This window comes from Vitis riparia, chromosome 19 (assembly GCF_004353265.1).
Source record: "Vitis riparia cultivar Riparia Gloire de Montpellier isolate 1030 chromosome 19, EGFV_Vit.rip_1.0, whole genome shotgun sequence".
NCBI lineage: Eukaryota > Viridiplantae > Streptophyta > Magnoliopsida > Vitales > Vitaceae > Vitis > Vitis riparia.
In genome coordinates, this window is record NC_048449.1 from 8,658,095 (window position 1) to 8,677,137 (window position 19,043).

At 33.9% G+C, this 19,043-nt stretch overlaps 1 protein-coding gene across 1 annotated transcript; it reads right to left on the reverse strand.

Moving 5' to 3' along the window:
- Positions 1-3,747: 3,747 nt before the first annotated feature.
- LOC117909483 (premnaspirodiene oxygenase-like) lies at positions 3,748-5,640 on the reverse strand. Its single transcript, XM_034823523.1, has 2 exons — positions 4,738-5,640; positions 3,748-4,472 (listed from the first exon to the last, which is right to left on the reverse strand). The coding sequence occupies exons 1-2, from the start codon at positions 5,638-5,640 to the stop codon at positions 3,849-3,851; spliced, it is 1,527 nt and encodes a 508-aa protein (XP_034679414.1). The 3' UTR covers positions 3,748-3,848.
- Positions 5,641-19,043: the final 13,403 nt, after the last annotated feature.

Sequence of the window (19,043 nt, forward strand, 5' to 3'; positions counted from 1 at the left end):
AACCTCTTGTGCCACAATTCGTACTTTTCTTCTACTTTCACTGCGTTCGCCTTCTCTTCTTGTAATTGCTTGTAGTAGTACACTGCATTCCTCAGCTCACCCACTCCAATCGGATTCCTCAAAGTGCGGTCCTGTATCACACAAAACGAATCAGTAAATGTGACTATATAATTTTTTTCTTTTAATAATTGGCCTATAGAGATTAAATTGCATTTCAAGGTAGGGATGTATAGAACATCTTTTAAGCATAAATCTTTAGAGAGCTTCACATATTCCATATCATTTCCTACTATTTTTGTTCCATCAGGCAGTCTCACACATGTTGTCTCCCCTTTACATAGCCAATCGAACAAATCTCTCATTCTTGTCATATGCGTGGATGCACCACTATCCAATATCCATTCTTCCACAATTTTATTCTTATCGGTCAATTTTTCAGCATTACTGCTTCCATTTTTTAGTAGAGCCATGAGTTTTTGGAAATTGTCATCATTCAGTCCTGGGATCATACTACGTTCCACATCATGTCCAATGGACTGTCCTTTTTCTCGCGTATCTGCTTCAGCAACTGCATTTGCATAATGAACACGTCCTGAAGTTGCTCTTCTTCCAACATAACTGTTGCGGCCACGTCCACGTCTCCTTCCTCGTCCCATCTAGCGTGTTAGCCACCAGTCGGGATATCCTTTCAGTTGAAAGCAACTGCAACATCATGTCCCATCTTTCCACAATGTGTCTAGCTCCCACTTTTATTTGTTTGTCCTCCAAGTTTCTCTATCTTCACTGCAAAAATTGTTATTTCAACACGATTAGCTCCTCTAACCACACTATGATGGCGTTCTTCTTGTGTAACCATCGCATATATTTTTCCCAAAGTAGGTAAGGGATTAAAGGCTAAAATAGACGATCTCACGGTCCCGAATGTAGTGTCATCTAGACCCATGAGAAACTGATGTGCCTTCTCATCTTCTCTACTTTTCATTATTGCTTGAGCTACTCCACAAGTGCACTCAAGTATCTTGATGTATTGATTTAATTCATCCCACATGCCTTTTATTTTGGCATAATGTGTAGCAACTGTCATTCCTTCTTGTTTCAAGTTCACGATTTCACTTCTGAGTTGATGAACCCTCGGAGCATTTCCAACAACATATCTTTCTTTGAGATCCTCCCACATGACTTTTGTAGTTTGTGCATAGGCTACACTCGAATGTAAACTCTTGTCAATCACATTAAACATCCATAATATAATCATCGAGTTACATGCTTCCCATGCATTCAATTCGTTTCCATTTTCTCCTTTTGGTTTGTTTACTGTCCTATCAATGACCCCAAGCTTGTTTTTCGCTCTCAATGCATTTCTAACAGCCTTTTCCCACATATCATAATTTTCACCATTGAACACACATGTCATGATGGTTGCCCCTGGATTATTAGATGGATGTAGGTAAAGAGGTGAAGATGGTTCTATCATTTTTGTGTGAGTCGAAGATTTTTCTGCCATGATATATTTTCTTCAGGTACCTGGCTCTGATACCATGACAAAAGTTGTGGAATAAAGGCTGAAATTTCTTATATGCAGAATGTGAAACACGTACAACTTATATAGGAAGAGAGGCGGATATTTACATAAAGACTCCTACTCCCAATTTAACTAAAAATGATAAACATTATAACTGATAAACGCTTACAACAGATGGACATTATCATTTAGTGGCTAAGCATTATCTTTTCTATTAGTTAGCTATGTTGAATAAAATATTGGGTCAATTTCATAATTAGATTATAAAGGAATTAGTATTTTCCTATGGGTCCTAGTGATCTTTGCTCAAACTTACACTCTTTGGTAGCATGTACTTTAAGAGAAACTTTGTACAGCATGATGGAAATAGGTTGCAAGCAACATTGCACTCTAATTTTTGTCATAACACAACTCCTACGTACCAAGTGTTCCTCAAATCCAATATAGAATAAGGACATACTAAGTAATGATCTTATCTATTTTCCATGGTTTTTTAGAAGAGAAGGAAAATTGAAAAAATACAAAGCACTCTACTATTTTTTTTTTTTTCCAAAACTAAAGAAAACCCTTTAAAGAAATGTATAAAACCTCTTAAATTTTGGTCCCCAAAATCAAAGGAAACGTTGTTCATTTTTAGGTCTAAACAATCAACTAAACAAATATGTAATGGGTAGAACTCTAATTTTGTGAGAAAGAAAATAAAATAAAACAAATATTATGAGCCAAAATTAAAACACAGTTTCTTTAAGATCAAAAGAAAATAAAAACAAATAGTGTGAGGCCAAAACATAATTTATTTAGAAAATAAGGCTTAACCACATGGAGCCCAAAGTTGGCTCATTTGGGTGTAAGGATAAAAATATCAGAAATTACGGATATATTGGTACTTCGATTTTACGGATATATCAGAGATATATTGACGGATATTTTGGAAAAAAATATCAATAGATGTAAAATTGATCAAAATTTATAAAAATATAGGAAAAACTTCATAAAATTGTAATTAAAAGCATAATAGATATTTTAAAGTTGTTTTATAAAAGAATTTGATATATGTATAATATGATTTATCATATTTGATAATAATATCGTATGCATCGATAAAAATATGAATTTTATAAGTGTACATTTATTATTAAATTAAATCAAAAATTATTTTATAATAATATTATTATATTTGATTATAATATGTCTAATTTTAAAATATATATTAATATTAAAATTATGATTCATTTAATTCAATTGTATTAAATGATATAAAATAAATTATGATATATGTACAATTTTTTAATATTTAATTAATTTATTAATGATATTAAAAACAGTATGAAGAAAATTATTATGATAATTTTTATATTTTTGGAAATCAATTAAAAGAAATTTTTGTATTTAATTATAAAGTAATTATAATTAATTTTCTCTCTTAAATTTTCTTTATATGATGACTTTGAATATATATTTTTAGTGCATTACATTTAACAAGAGTAAATTTGCCCTATTGGTAAGATGAGTTGAACCTCAAACCTTTTGTTTGGGGTTCGAGTTCCCTCAACAACGAAAAAAAGGGGGGGCATTTTTGACCAAATATGGTATCCATACCTGATGGTCTTGTGATGCACCTAGTTAAATGGCTTTCAAATCAAGCATCCTGAAATTGCACCTCATGCCTGCTTGTAGGCCCCCGCTTTCTCTTCACAAATTCATGAGGTTTGGAAAGTGGGATTTAATATAAACCATTTCTTAGCTCCAACCTTCCCAAGTCAAACAAGGTAGACTCATGCAATGTTCCTGTAATCTCTATGAATTGCATGAGTTGACAGATACTGAAAAAAAGAAAGGAATGGTGTTTGGAGGAAGACGAGAATTCAATGCATCAAAATTGGTGTCTTCATGCTGTGAACTACTGTTAGGATATAGCGAGTTGTCAACCACAAAACTTTGGTATGAAATCCATGAACCAAAATGTGGAAAATGTGGTGCGATTAACTTTCACTAGATTGATATCAATGAGTGCCTCCATGAACACAAGGATCATAAGGATGTGTGATTTATGAAATGGGATCTAACCATTTCAATGTTCAATGCCTCTGCTTCTCAAACACACATATCATAACTTTGGGGAAAATCTCCATTGAGGTCAACAATTCCAAAGGAAAGTGCTAGCATAATTAATTCATATTCTTTACTTTAAACGTCTACATCAAGCAACATTTTCCAAGCTCAACATCAGCAAATAAGTATTACTAGCTTACATGGGCATTGCATTTCAGATAAATAGCATCGAACCATACAAAATAAGCATCCACTACGGTCTTTTTCAACAGTCTTATTCAATAGGCAGAGGACGATAAGTAATGGGAATTAAGTACAGATCTTGTTTTCTTTTAGTTGATGTACGAAAGCCCTCTGTCATGTCTAACTCTTCATGCCTTGCTCCATTTGGAAGTTTCCAATCAAAATGGTAGAGTAATTGTGCTAGTGCAAGCTCAACATTGGTCATACCAAACAATATTCCTGGGCACATCCTCCTTCCAGCACCAAACGGGATGTATTCAAAATTAGTACCTTGATAATCAATTGAACTGTCGAGGAACCTCTCTGGATTAAAGCTCTCTGCATCAGTCCAATATTTGGGGTCTCTTGCAATTGCCCATGCATTAATTATGACTCTGGTTTTGACAGGTATCTCATATCCATTAATTGCACACCTCTCTCGAGATTCTCTTGGAATTAACAAAGGAACAGGGGGGTGCAGTCTCAGAGTTTCTTTGATGACTAACTTCAAGAATTTTAATTCACGAACGACAGTTTCATCAGCATTTCCTTTTCTACTAAAGATGTCTCTCACCTCGGCTTGTGCCTTTGCCATTACTCTAGGGTTTTTCAGCATTTCTGCCATGGCCCATTCCACAGCTGTAGATGATGTCTCAGTGCCAGCTACGAACAGGTCCTGAAATAGGATTGGTGAAATGGGAGTTAGAAAATTAAACAATATGTTCCCACTGGGGACTCTAAATAAGCTGTCTACAACCCTGAAAGCTTGATGTTGATTGACTGTATTAGGCTCTTGCCCAAGTGAGGAATGTCCCTTTAAGATAAGGGCTCTTTTCTATATGAACGCTGGTTACTGGCCGAGAATTTGAACGGTCAGGTGGAACTATGTCGAGCTACAAAAAAAAAAAATATGATAAGAGGCAGAAGATAAGAATACTGACCAAGAGAACTGCTTTGATGTTGTCCATAGTTAAGGGAAATTCAAGGTCACCCTGCTTCTGAATTTTCAAAAGGACATCAACTAAATCATCATCTACTTCAGCCTCACAGGTCTCTTTTGCTGCACTTCTAGCTTTATGTTCATTGATGATGTTTCCAAGTATCCTGTCAAGTTTTTTGTGAACTTTCTCAAGTTTACGCCTCATTCCACTGACCACATGAAGCAGTTTTAAGGAAGGGAACACGTCAGCAATGGTGAAACCCCCTGCTGAGTCTGCAAATTTATCAAGAGTTACGGAGAATGCTTCTTGGTCCTTGCATTTCTTACCAAAGGCTGTCCTGGAAATGATGCTAAATGTCAAAGAAAAAATACTCTTAGTGAGATTGATTGATACTCCCTCCTGTAAAGAGACTGATCTAACAAGATTGAGCACCTCCTCTTCCCTCACTGATCTGAATGATTGGACCCGCTTTGCACTTAAAAGCTCCAGAACGGAAATTTTTCGAATTTGCCTCCAGTAACCTCCATATGGGGCAAAAGCAATATCTGTGCAATCATAAGATACGATACTTGCCGCAAGAATACAAGGCCTTTGAGAAAAGATGATGTCATGGGTTTTCATTACCTCTTTGGCCATCTCCCTTGAAGAAACAACAATGGCGGAAACTTCACCAAGCTGTAGGTGCATCAGGGGTCCATGTTTCTTGGCCAAGCTTCTTAGGCTGTGATGGGGTAAACTACCAACAAGTTGATGCATGTTTCCAATGATGGGTAACTTCCATGGTCCTGGTGGTAACTTTGGAGCAGGATGGTTGGTTCTGGATGGCTTTCCTAATCTCTTCAGCAGATAAATGAATAGAAGGAAGGTGCAAAGGACAGGGAAGAAGGAGAATTGGAGCTCCATGAGGAGAAAAGAGATGACCAGTAGAGAGGATAATCTCTTTTGTCTTACCTCTTCCGGAGAAACTGTGCCATGGAGTTCTGCTCGGTCATGGGGTATCCTTATATCATTAATAAAGATGCCTTTCCCAATCTGATATTAGTGGATGAAATGCCTTATCTAGGAAAGCTCCAACATATGCTAAGTACGAATCTTTACGCATCATGCCTAGTGGGGTATTTACAAGCTTAACAGGAGAAAATTTATCTAATCTGTGACACCCTGAGGCCAAGGCACAACCTTGTCACCTACGCATGCCTAACATAAAAAGTAAAACATGCAAAAATGACTAATTAGTCAAAGTGAACGAAATAAATTCTCCTTTAAAAGTAAGTTATTAGAGTTAAAAAAAAAAAAAAATTCCAAGATAAAAGTTTGATGAATCACATAACTATGAAATATTAATTTAATTCAACTTAAGTTGATAATTAAAATGCAACACATAATCCAAACTAACTAGTTTAAACAATGACTTTAAAGCCAAACAAAAACCAAACTAATAAGAACCCTTTCTAGGCCCCAATCATGGATTGAAAATTAGAGATATTTCTCCAAAATATCGGTGAAATATCGGATATCAATGGTGGTCAATACAAAATTGGTTATCAATTATCAATCAAAGAAAATTTTGATCAATGAAATCGACATTATATTGGGGTCAAAGCGAAAAATCGGCATTGTAGGTCAAGTGTGCGAGGAAAGAGAATTTCAGAAAAAATTGTCAATATATCATTAATAAATCAGAGATTAATAGCATTTTTTTTTTAATTCGTCTTTATTTAATTATTTTTTTCTAATTTATCTTTTATTTTAAATTTACATTATTCTTTTATTTTATATTATCTTTTTATTTTTAATTATTTTCCATATTTATCTCATTTATCCTATTTTAAAAAATTAGTACCACTTCACTTTTAAATTTTTTTATTTATCCTTTAATTTTATTTCACTTTAAATATTTTATTTTAATATATGAAAAATATAAATTTATTCAAAAATTATCAAAATATAAAAAAAATTAATAAATTTATAATATTTTATAAATTAAAATTAATTTGATAAGATAAATTATGTTATTAATATAATTTTTAATAATTTTAATTATTTAAATAAATCAATGTTAATAGAAAAAAGTTGTCACCACAAATTTATAATAAAATTTTAAAAATTAAATCTTAAATAAAATATTTTATATAAATTTATTTAATTTTGTATTTAAAATGCAATCAAACATGTTTTAATAAAAATAGTTTTAAATTTTTTAAATAAATGAATATAAATATATTAAAGGAATTTAAGCTAATTTTTTTAAAAAGAAATTGATAAATATTATCCTTGATCATACCCATATTAATTACACTTACAAAATAATTTCAAAATGTATATTCTTACTTATTTTATCATTTTTTTTGAAATTTTTTCAAAATATTTTTATGTATTTTGAATAATTTTTATTTCATCGATATTTTCATCAAAATATTTACTAATATTTTAGTTATATCCTTAAAATGCAAGTACCTTGTTTAACGATATTTTCATCATTAGCCATAACATCAATCATTGTCATCTACATCTAAGATAACTAAAGGGAGCTTTCAAAAGCAAAAGTAGTAAGATTTAGCTTAATAAAGAATATACTAATAATTTTTTTTATGAAAATAAAAGTGTCATATAGATAACAAAACAACCCCTTTTGACTAGGGCTAGATATCATAATCATAATAGAAGTAATATTTTTCACAATATGAAATTTCTTCATAATGGTAAAATATTTTTCTACCCTTTCAAAAAAATAATATTTGAAAAAAATGTTGAAGGGTCATCATTCTTTATCTTAAGCAAAGGTAAAAGCTGAACTAAGTCAAAAAAATTGATTAAACTTATAATTCACCTAAATAAATAAAATAATTCTCATTAATAAAAACCTATTTTAACCTAACGGGAATTCTATAACACATACTATAAATTTATTCCTATAATAATTAATTTTATATTTAAGAATTTTTTTTTTCCAACTACCCCAATTAAAATTTTTTTTTTCTCTCTATTGTACACTTCATATGTTATTTTTGTTACTTCCATCATTGTCCACCAATCACACCAAAGCAAACATCATCATTTTTTTTTTCGTACTCTTACATAGTAAAACTTTTCCTTTATATTATAAATTCTATTTATCTTTTTTTTTTCTTTTATTATCCGTCTTTTATTCACATTGAATATCCACTCTACACTATATTTTGTTACCAAATAACAAAAATTTAATTTTTATTAATTTATATTTATATTTTTCTACAAAACCTCACTTCTTAAATATGTAGAATTTTCCTTTAGACTAAATATTTACATTTATTTTATAATTTTATTATATAGAAATTTCTTCCAAATAATAATGAAACACTCACTCACAAAGACTTTGTTTGGTCTAGGGTTAAATCAAATACCACATTTATCGTAATACCATATTTTATTTTATTTTTTGACTTCCTAAATATATATAGATTCCTTAAAAGAGTTACCTTATGTATTTTACTCCGTAAAAAGTAAAAACAATGAATGGTGAAATCTCAACATTCATCTCTTTGTTTTTCTCTTTTTTATCCTTTCATCTTTCTTTCTAGTTCTCCCTTCTCCAAACTCTTCAGATTTGTTAAATATTTTTATTTTTATTTTTATTTTTTTTAATTAAAACTCCCCTAACATGGTTTATGCTAATAGAAAAAAATGAGATATTATGAAAGTTAAAAAGTTATTAGTAATGGAAATTGATGTAAACATTCATGTGGTATTCTGTTTATACCTTATCTAGTATGACCTAAAGGATTTAATCCTAACAAAGGGAGCCACCATGGTTAAAGTGGGCTATTGTCACAACCACCCATTAGAAATCTCCAACACTACTACAACTCTTCTCCACCCCACCACAACTACCTCTTCTCCATCAATGACCATAATTGTCACTCCCTAAACTAATCACTATTGTTGCCCTCACCATTAGCCACCATCTTCATTGTGTCATTAAAATCTCTTAAAGATTCAAGTCACACTTCCATTACTCCCTTGAGTGCTAATCATTAACTCTCATGACACATCTCTCTTAAGTTATTAAAAAAAAATAAAAAAATAAAAATAAGGTCTTGCTCTCATTCATCGTCTCTCTCTATAATGGGGTTGTGAGTGGATAAAAGAATAAAAAGGTTTGGGATAAGTAATTTTTTTAGGATAGAGCTTTTAAAAGCATATATATGATGTAACAAACTCAATATATTATTTTATTTGATAGAAGTGCTTATCATTTATTTGCATTACATGTGTGTTTATTTATTTGCATGAAAATTCAAGCCTATACATCAAAGATTCTATTCATAAGTTTGCAAAACAATAAATTGTTCATCATTGATTCATAAACTTGGGCAATCCCATAGAAATCATAGTGCACTAGGTCCAAAGTGGTGGGGTGATTAGTCTTAGCCATTTGGATGGTTTTCCTTTGGCATTTGTGCTAGTGTATATACACATGTTGAGATAGAGCCCTTACAACTATGATATGATGTAACAATATTAGGTTTTATTAATATATTATGATCTCAATTTCACTTTACTATCTTATTTTTGCATTATTATTTATCTAAGCATCTAACCTACATCACTTCCATTATACATGAGGTGAGTACATTAGGAGTTGTACAAAAGATTCAAGTCATTGGTTACATGAAGCTAATGAGTAGTTCACAGTCGACCCATGAACTTAGCAATCTATTTGAGGTTATAGTCGTCGAAATATCTAGACTACTTCATTCCAAGTCTTGAATCATTAGGGTGCATTCAACAAACTTCCTAAGGATGCTAGATCTAAGCAATGGAAACCATTTTTGACTAAAACATTTAGATCTAGGTGTTCAAAAAATAATACCTATAATTTAAATGTTCCTAGATCAATTCAAAGTAGTAACAAGGGTGGTGCCAATCTTAAATACTTCTTAATCTTCCGCTTGATAGATTTATCCTTGACATTAATATATGAGGATGGTAGAATCCTCTCTAAGGGGATGGAGGCTAGGGTTTGTCTCTCTAGATGATTGATTGGCAAAATTGTAAGCCCTAAACCCTTAAGCTTATCTATGAACTTAAGTAACTTGACCCTATCTTAGGCTTGGATTTCTTAATTTAGTTCAATAGGTTTTAATTAATTAATTAACCCTAATAGGCTCCAATTAATTAATTAGATCAATCCAAAAAGATCATTTATAAGCTCTTATGCAGCCGTGTGTATTTACCAAAACACCTTTTTACACATATGAATAAAGAACTCAATTATCCCTCAAGTAATGTGCCACCAAGAAATATGACTTCAAATGAGAATCACTGGGACGGATAGGAAAATATTGACTCTCTCATAATCTAATTCTAAAGTTGACTCAACATCCCACTACAGAGAATCAACTACATTCCATTATGCTATAATTTTAGATTAAGAAAGAAAGCTTGAGTTTGTGTCCTACTAAAAATTGCATGCAAGGCCTCCATGAACAATCTAACAATGTGAATGCCACCAACCTTTTAAGATTACCTCTATAATCCTTGAGTCTCAAATCCTCCTATTATATGATCAATTGACATATTCTAGCTCTCTAAGAGCATGTGTCAAATTCCACTTAAGGAATTATTAAGGTCATAGATTTCATGATCACGTGTCCTTAGGATTACTAAGAATGACACATTGTCTCAAATCCATGAGATATCACGGTGTCTATCTTGAGTATATTTGTTGTCACCAGCCTCCAAAAATAATGACCCAATGTATAGGGAATATATGACTACCTTAGGGTTTCACCCATAAGTTAAAGACACCGAGGACTTTAACACAAGCTCAATATTCTCTTAAAATTGAGAGCTCATGCAACATAGTAGCTTAGTGAAGTCATGACTACCTAATAGCCCATTTCACAACTCACAATAAGTCTTGTTCAATGTATAACCACACACACTAGTGCACTCATCATAGGAAACCAATTCCAATTATAACAGTCCTAATACACCCAAGTCATGAAAAATGCAACAAATGATAGGTCAAAATGCTCATAGAGTATAATGCATAAAATAAGGATAGATAAAAGTTCCTAGAATATCATTAAATTAATAATAAATTCTAAATTTATTATATCATGTCATGCTTTTAAGGGCTCTATGCTAACATTCTCCCAATAGCCCTCAAAGCATAATGCATTCAAGCATACTAGATATACATCTAACACTTATGTTATCCCTGTGACCAACAAAGACTTTCCTATCAATTTCATTATTAAGGGATCCATCAAGTTATCTACAAAAGCTATCTTTTTCAACCCATACGTTACTTCTTTGAACTATCTCAACACTCTAGAACATAAGCACATAATCCCTCATTCTCCTAAGATACTTGAGTATATGTTTAACAACTATCCAGTGTTTTGGGCCAATATTTAACTGATATCTACTCACCATGGCTACAGTAAAGAAAATATTCGATTTAGCATATAGCACCACATACATAAGCCTATCATTACAGAGGTATAAGGTATTTGTTGGCATCTTAGATCCAATCAACAAAAGCAATACCAATTTTTTTTTTAAAAAAAAAAAATAGATCTTTAAGGCTAAAATACTAACATTTAGGTTTGGATGTTCTCAAATCTTGAATCCAAGTGTTGAAAAATCAAATCAATGTCGTCAAAAGTCTTATAAACCCAAGATCTTCCATCTGATGACTCTTCTTTGATCGTGACACACTTCCGGTGGGAGAATAGAGAGGATAAATGATTCGCGCAAGATGATCCAGTCGGGTCATTTAATCAAAAACATTTATAAAACCTATGACCTCATACTAGTGTAGCAAAGCTACTATAGTATAGTGGCTCTAGGGTCGAACTCTGGGATGGGTTTTCATTCTACCAGTGATATACTCGAGATTAGAAATTGAATTTAATGATTTCCTTTATCAAAAACTTAAAGTTTAAAAGAAAATAAAATTTGTTTTGAAAGTGTTTGAAACTAAATTAACATAAACTAATTAAAAATGGAAGAAAGAAAGTTTCTCGGAGCTAAGAATTGCTAGGATCAAGTTTAGAATGCAAAGTGGAAAATTCCAGATTTTTCTCCTCGCATTGGGGATTTAACCTATAGTTATTTCCCGAACCGGTATAGGTTTAACAATGAAGATTTAATCCATAAAAGATCAATAGAAATGGTAGTCAAGGTCCATTAATGGCTTTAGACACTATGGGTCTTCACCTTGAACCACTTTCCAATGGCTCGTACATGATAACTAATGGACTAATATGGATCTAGCAATAAGCATCCACAGAGACCTGAAGCTTACCATGTATTGGCCATTCAAAGTGATTCTAAGGGATTTAAAGCAAAACTTTGGATTTAAACCCATTTATGAACTTCAACTACCTGTATTTAAAGCACGAGCGTTTTCCACCTTTTCATCTGGACTTTTCACCTAGCTTCCTTCACTCCAAGAAACCAAGAGTTTAGCCTCTCATCCTCTGAGAAAACATCCTCAGAGGTTGTTTGGCTTCCAAGAAAAAGAAAATAGTAAAGAGAAAATAGAAAACGAGAGAGCTCTGTATATTTCTAAGTGTTAAGCATAACACGCGTGATATCTCTTCAAGAGGTGATTTCCACCCCTTATATAGTTTTTTACAAAAGCAAAGCTTGTGATTGGCTTGTTACAAGGAGAAGAAATGAAATTACATCAAAAATTACTTAAGAAAATATCTAAAGTGGAGTCGGCAAAAACAGAGGAGAATTCGCACCACGCATGGGGTGTGCGAAATTTTCGCATACCTGAAGGGGGTGTGCGAGTTTCGCACACCATTCGCACACCTGAAGGGGGTGTGCGAAATTTTCGCACACCATTCGTACACCTAGAGCATTTGTCTTCCGAAGGCCATAACTTCCTCGTTTCAGCTCCAAATCGTACACGGTTTGAAGCGTTGGATTCTTGACTTCTTGAGCTTTGAAATGATATATAGAATGTAAAAAATGGACTTCAGGAAGTGCTCCAAAAGTGCTAAAGAAGACTGCAGCTGCTGTCCTCTGATTTCCCCCTTGCTTCTCTTTGCTTTTCTTTGCTTTTCTTTGCTTCTCTTTGCTTTTCTTTGCTTTTCTTTGCTTCTCTTTGCTTTTCTTTGCTTTTCTTTGTTTTTCTTCTTTAGTTGGCTTGTCTTAATGATCCAAAAAGATGTCAAAACACTAAAACTAGCCACAAATATGATTAGAAGTCATTGCTAGGTCCTTAACATGCCAATTGGAATAAAGATGAAGAATTACTACACAAAAGTGCTTAAAACATAATGACTTAAAGGTGTAAAATAGCACTTTTTGGGTAGTAATCACTCCCCCCAACTGACACATTGCTAGTCCCTAAGCAATGAAGGAGAGAAAAAGAAAGAAAAATAGATAAAAATAATTCACAAAATCATGTTGATCACTCCAAAAAATAATCAAGTGGCATGATTGGATCAAACTCTCACATGGCAAGTCAAGGATATAAAACTCAATCATCACTAAGAGTCATCAAATAACTTACCTATCACAACATGCAAAGAGCGGGCATTATGCAAATTTGAGTATCAAAATAATTTCCACTCCCAAAGGACCAACTCTTAATCTTCCACAAAAATCTATGTGTTAAGGTGCTTAGTTTCCAATTATAATATGTCAAACTATATTCTCCCCCCAACTAAGGTTTTTCTCTAACTTTAGCAACACTACTCATATATAAAAGGCTAAGAACGCACCCATTTTTCTTCTTTTTTTTTTCTTTTTTTTTTTAGCAATATACTCCACCCATCCACTCATGTAACGAGCATTGAGGTCGGTGAACTCCCAACCAGTAAAGGCTTAGGGCACCAGGCTTTAAAGATTTTCACCATATACCCCTCGGACCTTGCTCGGGTTTCAAAGAAAGTGAAGCAAAAATTATTTTCATAAGACACATTGGCCTTTTATAAGGTGTCCCAACACTAATAGAATGAGGTCAATGGCACCAAGTCGAAAATTTCCTAAGTTTAGGGGGTGAGAAAGTTTTTCATCTTATAACTGGAATCTAATGTGTTAAGTGTGTGAAAAGATTAGAGTGGAAGACTTAAGATTGAAAACAAAAGGAGCTTCAACAATTTATCAACTTTAATAAGCATAATACAAACTCTGAGACTATGGCAATAAGATAAGAATTTAATTTCTCCCATTTACTTTTGAGAATTTATCTTTGAGAAAACAAAGAGAGTTTGCAAAAAATTTTGTTAGCAAAATAATTTAACCAAAAATTCAACAAATTACTTCCTCAATTCTCCCCCCAACTAGGATGAACATTGTCCCCAATGTTCCAAAAACAAGCGATAATATAAGGGAGGAAGTGATACCTCCTGATAGTAAGGGACTCTGAATGAACAGGAGAAACCACATGTTGCATAAGAAAAGAAAAATCATAAGATTGATGAATAGAGGAAATAAAATGGAATAGCTAAAATACGCAAAAAGAGAAGATGTCTATATAAACTGAGAGAGTACAATATACAAAATAAACATGGAATACATCCAATCCCAGTATAAAAGTGGTCCAAAAAATATAAAACATCTAAAAACGTAGCATATAGATACAAAAAAGGAGAGAAATGATCATATGATCAAGTAGTAGGCTCCTCTGGTGGATAGGAGGGGTCCTCTGCTGCAACTGTAGAAGGAACCGCTACAGGTGGAGCTGGTGGTGAAAGACCGAGGTGCTGCTGAATCTCACGGAGAATGAGAGTCTGCTGGTCCTGCTGAAGCTGGAAGTGGTCCATGCGCTCCATAATGGCCGTCTGAGTAGTGGTCAAAGTCTGGAAAGAAGCGAGCAAGGCACGATACTCTACACCAGGGATAGTAATGGGCGGCTCTGATGTAGGAGGGACAGCAGGTGGGGCATCAGATGATGCGGCCTCTGGTACTGGCTGTGGAGGATCTGAAGTGGACGGAGTAGGAGGGACTTCCCTTGGCTCGGGAAGTTCTGGGGACTGGCGATGGAGCCATATCTGAGCCCATTGGTCAAGAGAGAAGCTCTCTCGACAATGGCGGCGGGTCTCAGAGTGAGGGTCTACAGGAAAACCCATATGCGCCAAAACATGGCATAGCAGCCGAGGGAAAAGTAAAGGAATGGAGTCTGCCCTCGCAAGACGCCGCGTATGCACCTTCTCCTCAAAATAGAGGAGAGCGGCCATAATCAAATGATGAGGGCCAAAGTAGTAGCCCTCATAGATACGGAATAATGCCTCCATAATGGCCCCTCGCCTCTGCACTTTATGCTGAAGAGGAAAAAGATTGGCGCGAAGCACCACATCAACTAGGAGCATCTCTGGGGGAAGCTCTCTCCTCAAAATGGTCCTTTGAGAAGATGTCCCTCGAGATAGGATACAAACCATGTCCCACTCAGAAAGTGGGGCCCAGCGTCTAAATGCAGCGGGATCTGCTGGTGCATAAGGGATATGGAAAGCATCGGCAATCTGTCTAGCCCCCAAAATACCCTAGCGTCCATCAATGGTAAAAAGGATCGAGGCTAGTACCGGGACGCCACAAGTAGTCATAGACTGGTAAAAGTCTAAAGCTACTCGAGGATAAAAGAACTGGGGCAGAGTCATAAGATATATAGCATGTAAAAAATGGACTTCGGGAAGTGCTCCAAAAGTGCCAAAGAAGACTGCAGTTGCTGTCCTCTGATTTCCTCCTTGCTTCTCTTTGCTTTTCTTTGCTTTTCTTTGCTTTTCTTCTTTGGTTGGCTTGTCTTAATGATCCAAAAAGATGTCAAAACACTAAAACTAACCACAAATATGATTAGAAGTCATTGCTAGGTCCTTAACATGCCAATTGGAATAAAGATGAAGAATTACTACACAAAAGTGCTTAAAACATAATGACTTAAAGGTGTAAAATAGCACTTTTTGGATAGTAATCAATAAAGTATTACTCTTTTTCACTTTGGAGGTGAAAGATAACTCTATGGAAAAGCTATGAAAACCCTAAGTCTTAAGAAAATATTTATAGAGTTGCCCACTAACGGCTTAGGCCACTTAACCTAGCCTAAAATAGATCCTAATTAATTAATTAACCCAATAGGGCCTCTAATTAATCAGTTAGTTCAACCCAAAGACCTTGTTCACTTACCCCTATGCAACCTTCTGTAATTACCAAAATGTACTTATACATTAAAGTGAACCTAGAGTCAATCCAACCCTCATAAATCATGACAACAAAGTACATAAGCTTGAGTAGGGACCACTAGGATAAGAGTACTAGCTCCCTTAAAATCCAATTTTAAAGTTGATTCATCATCTCACGACAAAGAATCAACTAAACTCTAGTATCTTATATCCTATGTAAATAATGAGACACCATATGCTTGGGTCTATGACCTGTTATCCATTTTGTTCAATCTCCTCATGAACTGGTGTCTATAGTCTAGTAAGGTGAAAAGTATCAACTTTTCAATACTACCTCTGCTATCCTTGAATTATAGATCATTCTACTATGTGTACAACTAAAATGTCTTAGCTTTCCAAGAGCTAATGTCAAGATCCACTTAAAGAACTACTATGGTCATAGTTTTCATGAACACATCTCCTTAGGATCACCCAATGGGACACTCTATCTCAATCCCATGAGATATTGTGGTGCCTTAATTGAGAATACATATTTCTATAATCTTTTATCGATTCATATGGAATATATGCTCAGTTTACGATCTCACTCATAGGTCAAAGTCATTGTTAACTTTAGCACAAGCTCAATATTCTCTCAAAGTTGAAAAACAACACAATGAAGCAGTTTAATGAGGTCATGACCATTTAATAGCCTTAAGTCATGACTCATCGTAGGTCATGTCCAATGTGTAACCATACACACTAATGCACTCACCATGGGATACTCATCCCAATAGTTAAGTCTAACCATCCCTCTAATTAGAAGGTGGTGCTACAACCTATAATAGGTTGTCTAGACCCATAAATTGGTTTTAAACAAGTCATCTATTTATAAGGAACTCATGACTTGGATTTTTTGTGTAACTCCTAATACAGCCAAATCACAATGCAAAAGATGATAGGTGAGAATGTTTATAAAGTGTAATGCATGGAATAAGAATAAATAAAAGTGAAATTAGAATATCATTAAATAAATAATGAATTCCAAATTTGTTACATCATGTCATACTTTCAAGGGCTCTAAGTAACAATATCGCTTAAATGAAATCTTTTTCCTTAGATGTCTAAAAAAGTAGTATTGAGAAAAGGTAACTCCAAACCTAAAGAGTAACAAACCCTTCTTAGAGTCTTGTGATAAAAAATAAAAATTGTTTGTTGGGATAACTCTCAAAGAGCCAATTTTTGTGTGTTTGAGGCATATATGACAGGCTCACTCCTTGAGCTTGCCTTAAAAAAATTCATTTTATTGTGAGAATTTTATAGGACTAAGGACTCTTTGCACACTTTCCAACACTTCATGAGCAGATAATAGATAAGTAAGGGATGCTATCACCAATGGCATACTAAGTAAGAGCTTGAAATTGTGCACTAAGTAGGGATTAACAAGAATAGTGCACCCTGAGGGCAGTAAGCCATAGTGAACACTTGGAGAAGTGCTCTAATAGCACAACGTTAAGTGGTGGTGTGGATTGCACACTTAAGGGGGTGTGGATTGCACACTTAAGGGAGCACTATTTTTCTTGCTTAAGGCACCCTTCTCAAATTATGCTAGGGTCTAATAATGCACTTTCCTTATACCATCCAACAGTGGAGCACTTCCTATTGCATACCAAAGGAATTTCCATCAAATTGTACACCACTCAAGCATATCGAGAAGTAAGCACATTTTATCCCAACTTGCACAGTGTTTAAAGAACCAACAACTCATAAGTGTGTTATTCATTCCACAATAAATCAACCACACATCAAACATCATTGTACAATTTTTTCAAGCAATAAATCAACGCACTACCTTCCTTAATAAAGCGTCTTTTTTTCTTCATCATAGAGCCCATGTTAAAGCTTAACTCGATACATTGCCTTGATCACTTCACTTGCGTACAAGTTATATCTCCCATCTTTGTGCACTCATCAGGTTGCACACCAAATATCACTCTTAAAGCTCTTAAACATTCCATCATTCGTATCATCATGTTGTCACATTGAAAAAATAAGAGGTGTAGTCACCACTCACACCAAGTTGACATCTTTTGATTAAGGCGACCACACTATTACATCACCAACATGGGGAAGAGGCGTAGCATAGAAGGGATGGCTTTGGAGCAATTATGAAGAGAGAGATTTTTTTGTTTATAAATAAAAGAATTGTAAATAGTAAAGTTCTCTTTTTCTAAAGGAGTTTTCTTAGAGATGACACCCTGCCTCTTAAATGAGAGAGACAATCTTTTCCTCTGGAGTAAAGATGTTAGGAAAATAAGTTAATTTGTTTTTATTATTGTTTTTGTTGTTTCTTTTCTTAGTGTAACTTGTTTTTAATTTTAGTAAAGTTCACATTTCAATTTTTATGTTTCTATCTTTTAGTTTATGTTTCTTTCCTATTTTTTTTTTTTTTATGTTTCCGCTTTTGAGTTTCTAGAGATTGTGATCTCCTACCTTAGTTTGACGCACCATGGTTTAGTTATTTATGGTTGAAAAAAACCCTATCGAGGTTTGTGGTCACAATAACCAAAATAAGCCTCCATGGGCTAAAGTTAGTGGTTACGAGAACCAAAAAGAGTAACCAGAGTTAGTGGTTACAAAAACTAAAATGAGTAACCATAGTCATGAGTCTAATAGACTAGAAACAGGCTTTTTGACTTGAGAGTAAATCCATCTAAATTATCTAATTTCAAATACCAAAAAAAGCAATTAGACTAAGTTGAGCTTCCATTGAAGTGGTTGATTCTCTTATTGATTGGTGCCCTACTGTTGGTGTAAATCTCCCAGTTGATCTAGAGGCCAATAGCACTAGATTGGGACCAAGCATCTAAGTTGAGCCTGAGAAAAGAAATTTCAATGACTTTTCTTTTTAGAAGTTTGCATTTATTTTCTTTTCAATTCCTAGGTTTTCCACCACTCTTAAAAAAAATTACAAAAATATGTTTCTTCTCCTACACTCATACCCAAATGTCCTACATCTAGTACTGTTAATCCTAAACTCCCTATGAAGACAACCTAACTGTTATACAACCATTAGTTCTATTTGATTTTCTTTCGTTTAAGAACTAAGAGTGATAACGACTAATCCGGTTTAAAGTTTTGTTCCTATAAAACCTCATTGTTAAAATTAATTTTAGATTTTGTTTTAAACCAAAGAACATCAAA

Excerpts from the sequence above, each read along its gene's own strand:
- LOC117909483 (XM_034823523.1), bottom strand. The coding sequence starts at position 5,640 with ATGGAGCTCCAATTCTCCTTCTTCCCTGTCCTTTGCACCTTCCTTCTA. Across the intron at positions 4,473-4,737 it reads ACATCAAAGCAGTTCTCTTG|GACCTGTTCGTAGCTGGCAC; the intron begins GTCAGTATTCTT and ends ATCCTATTTCAG.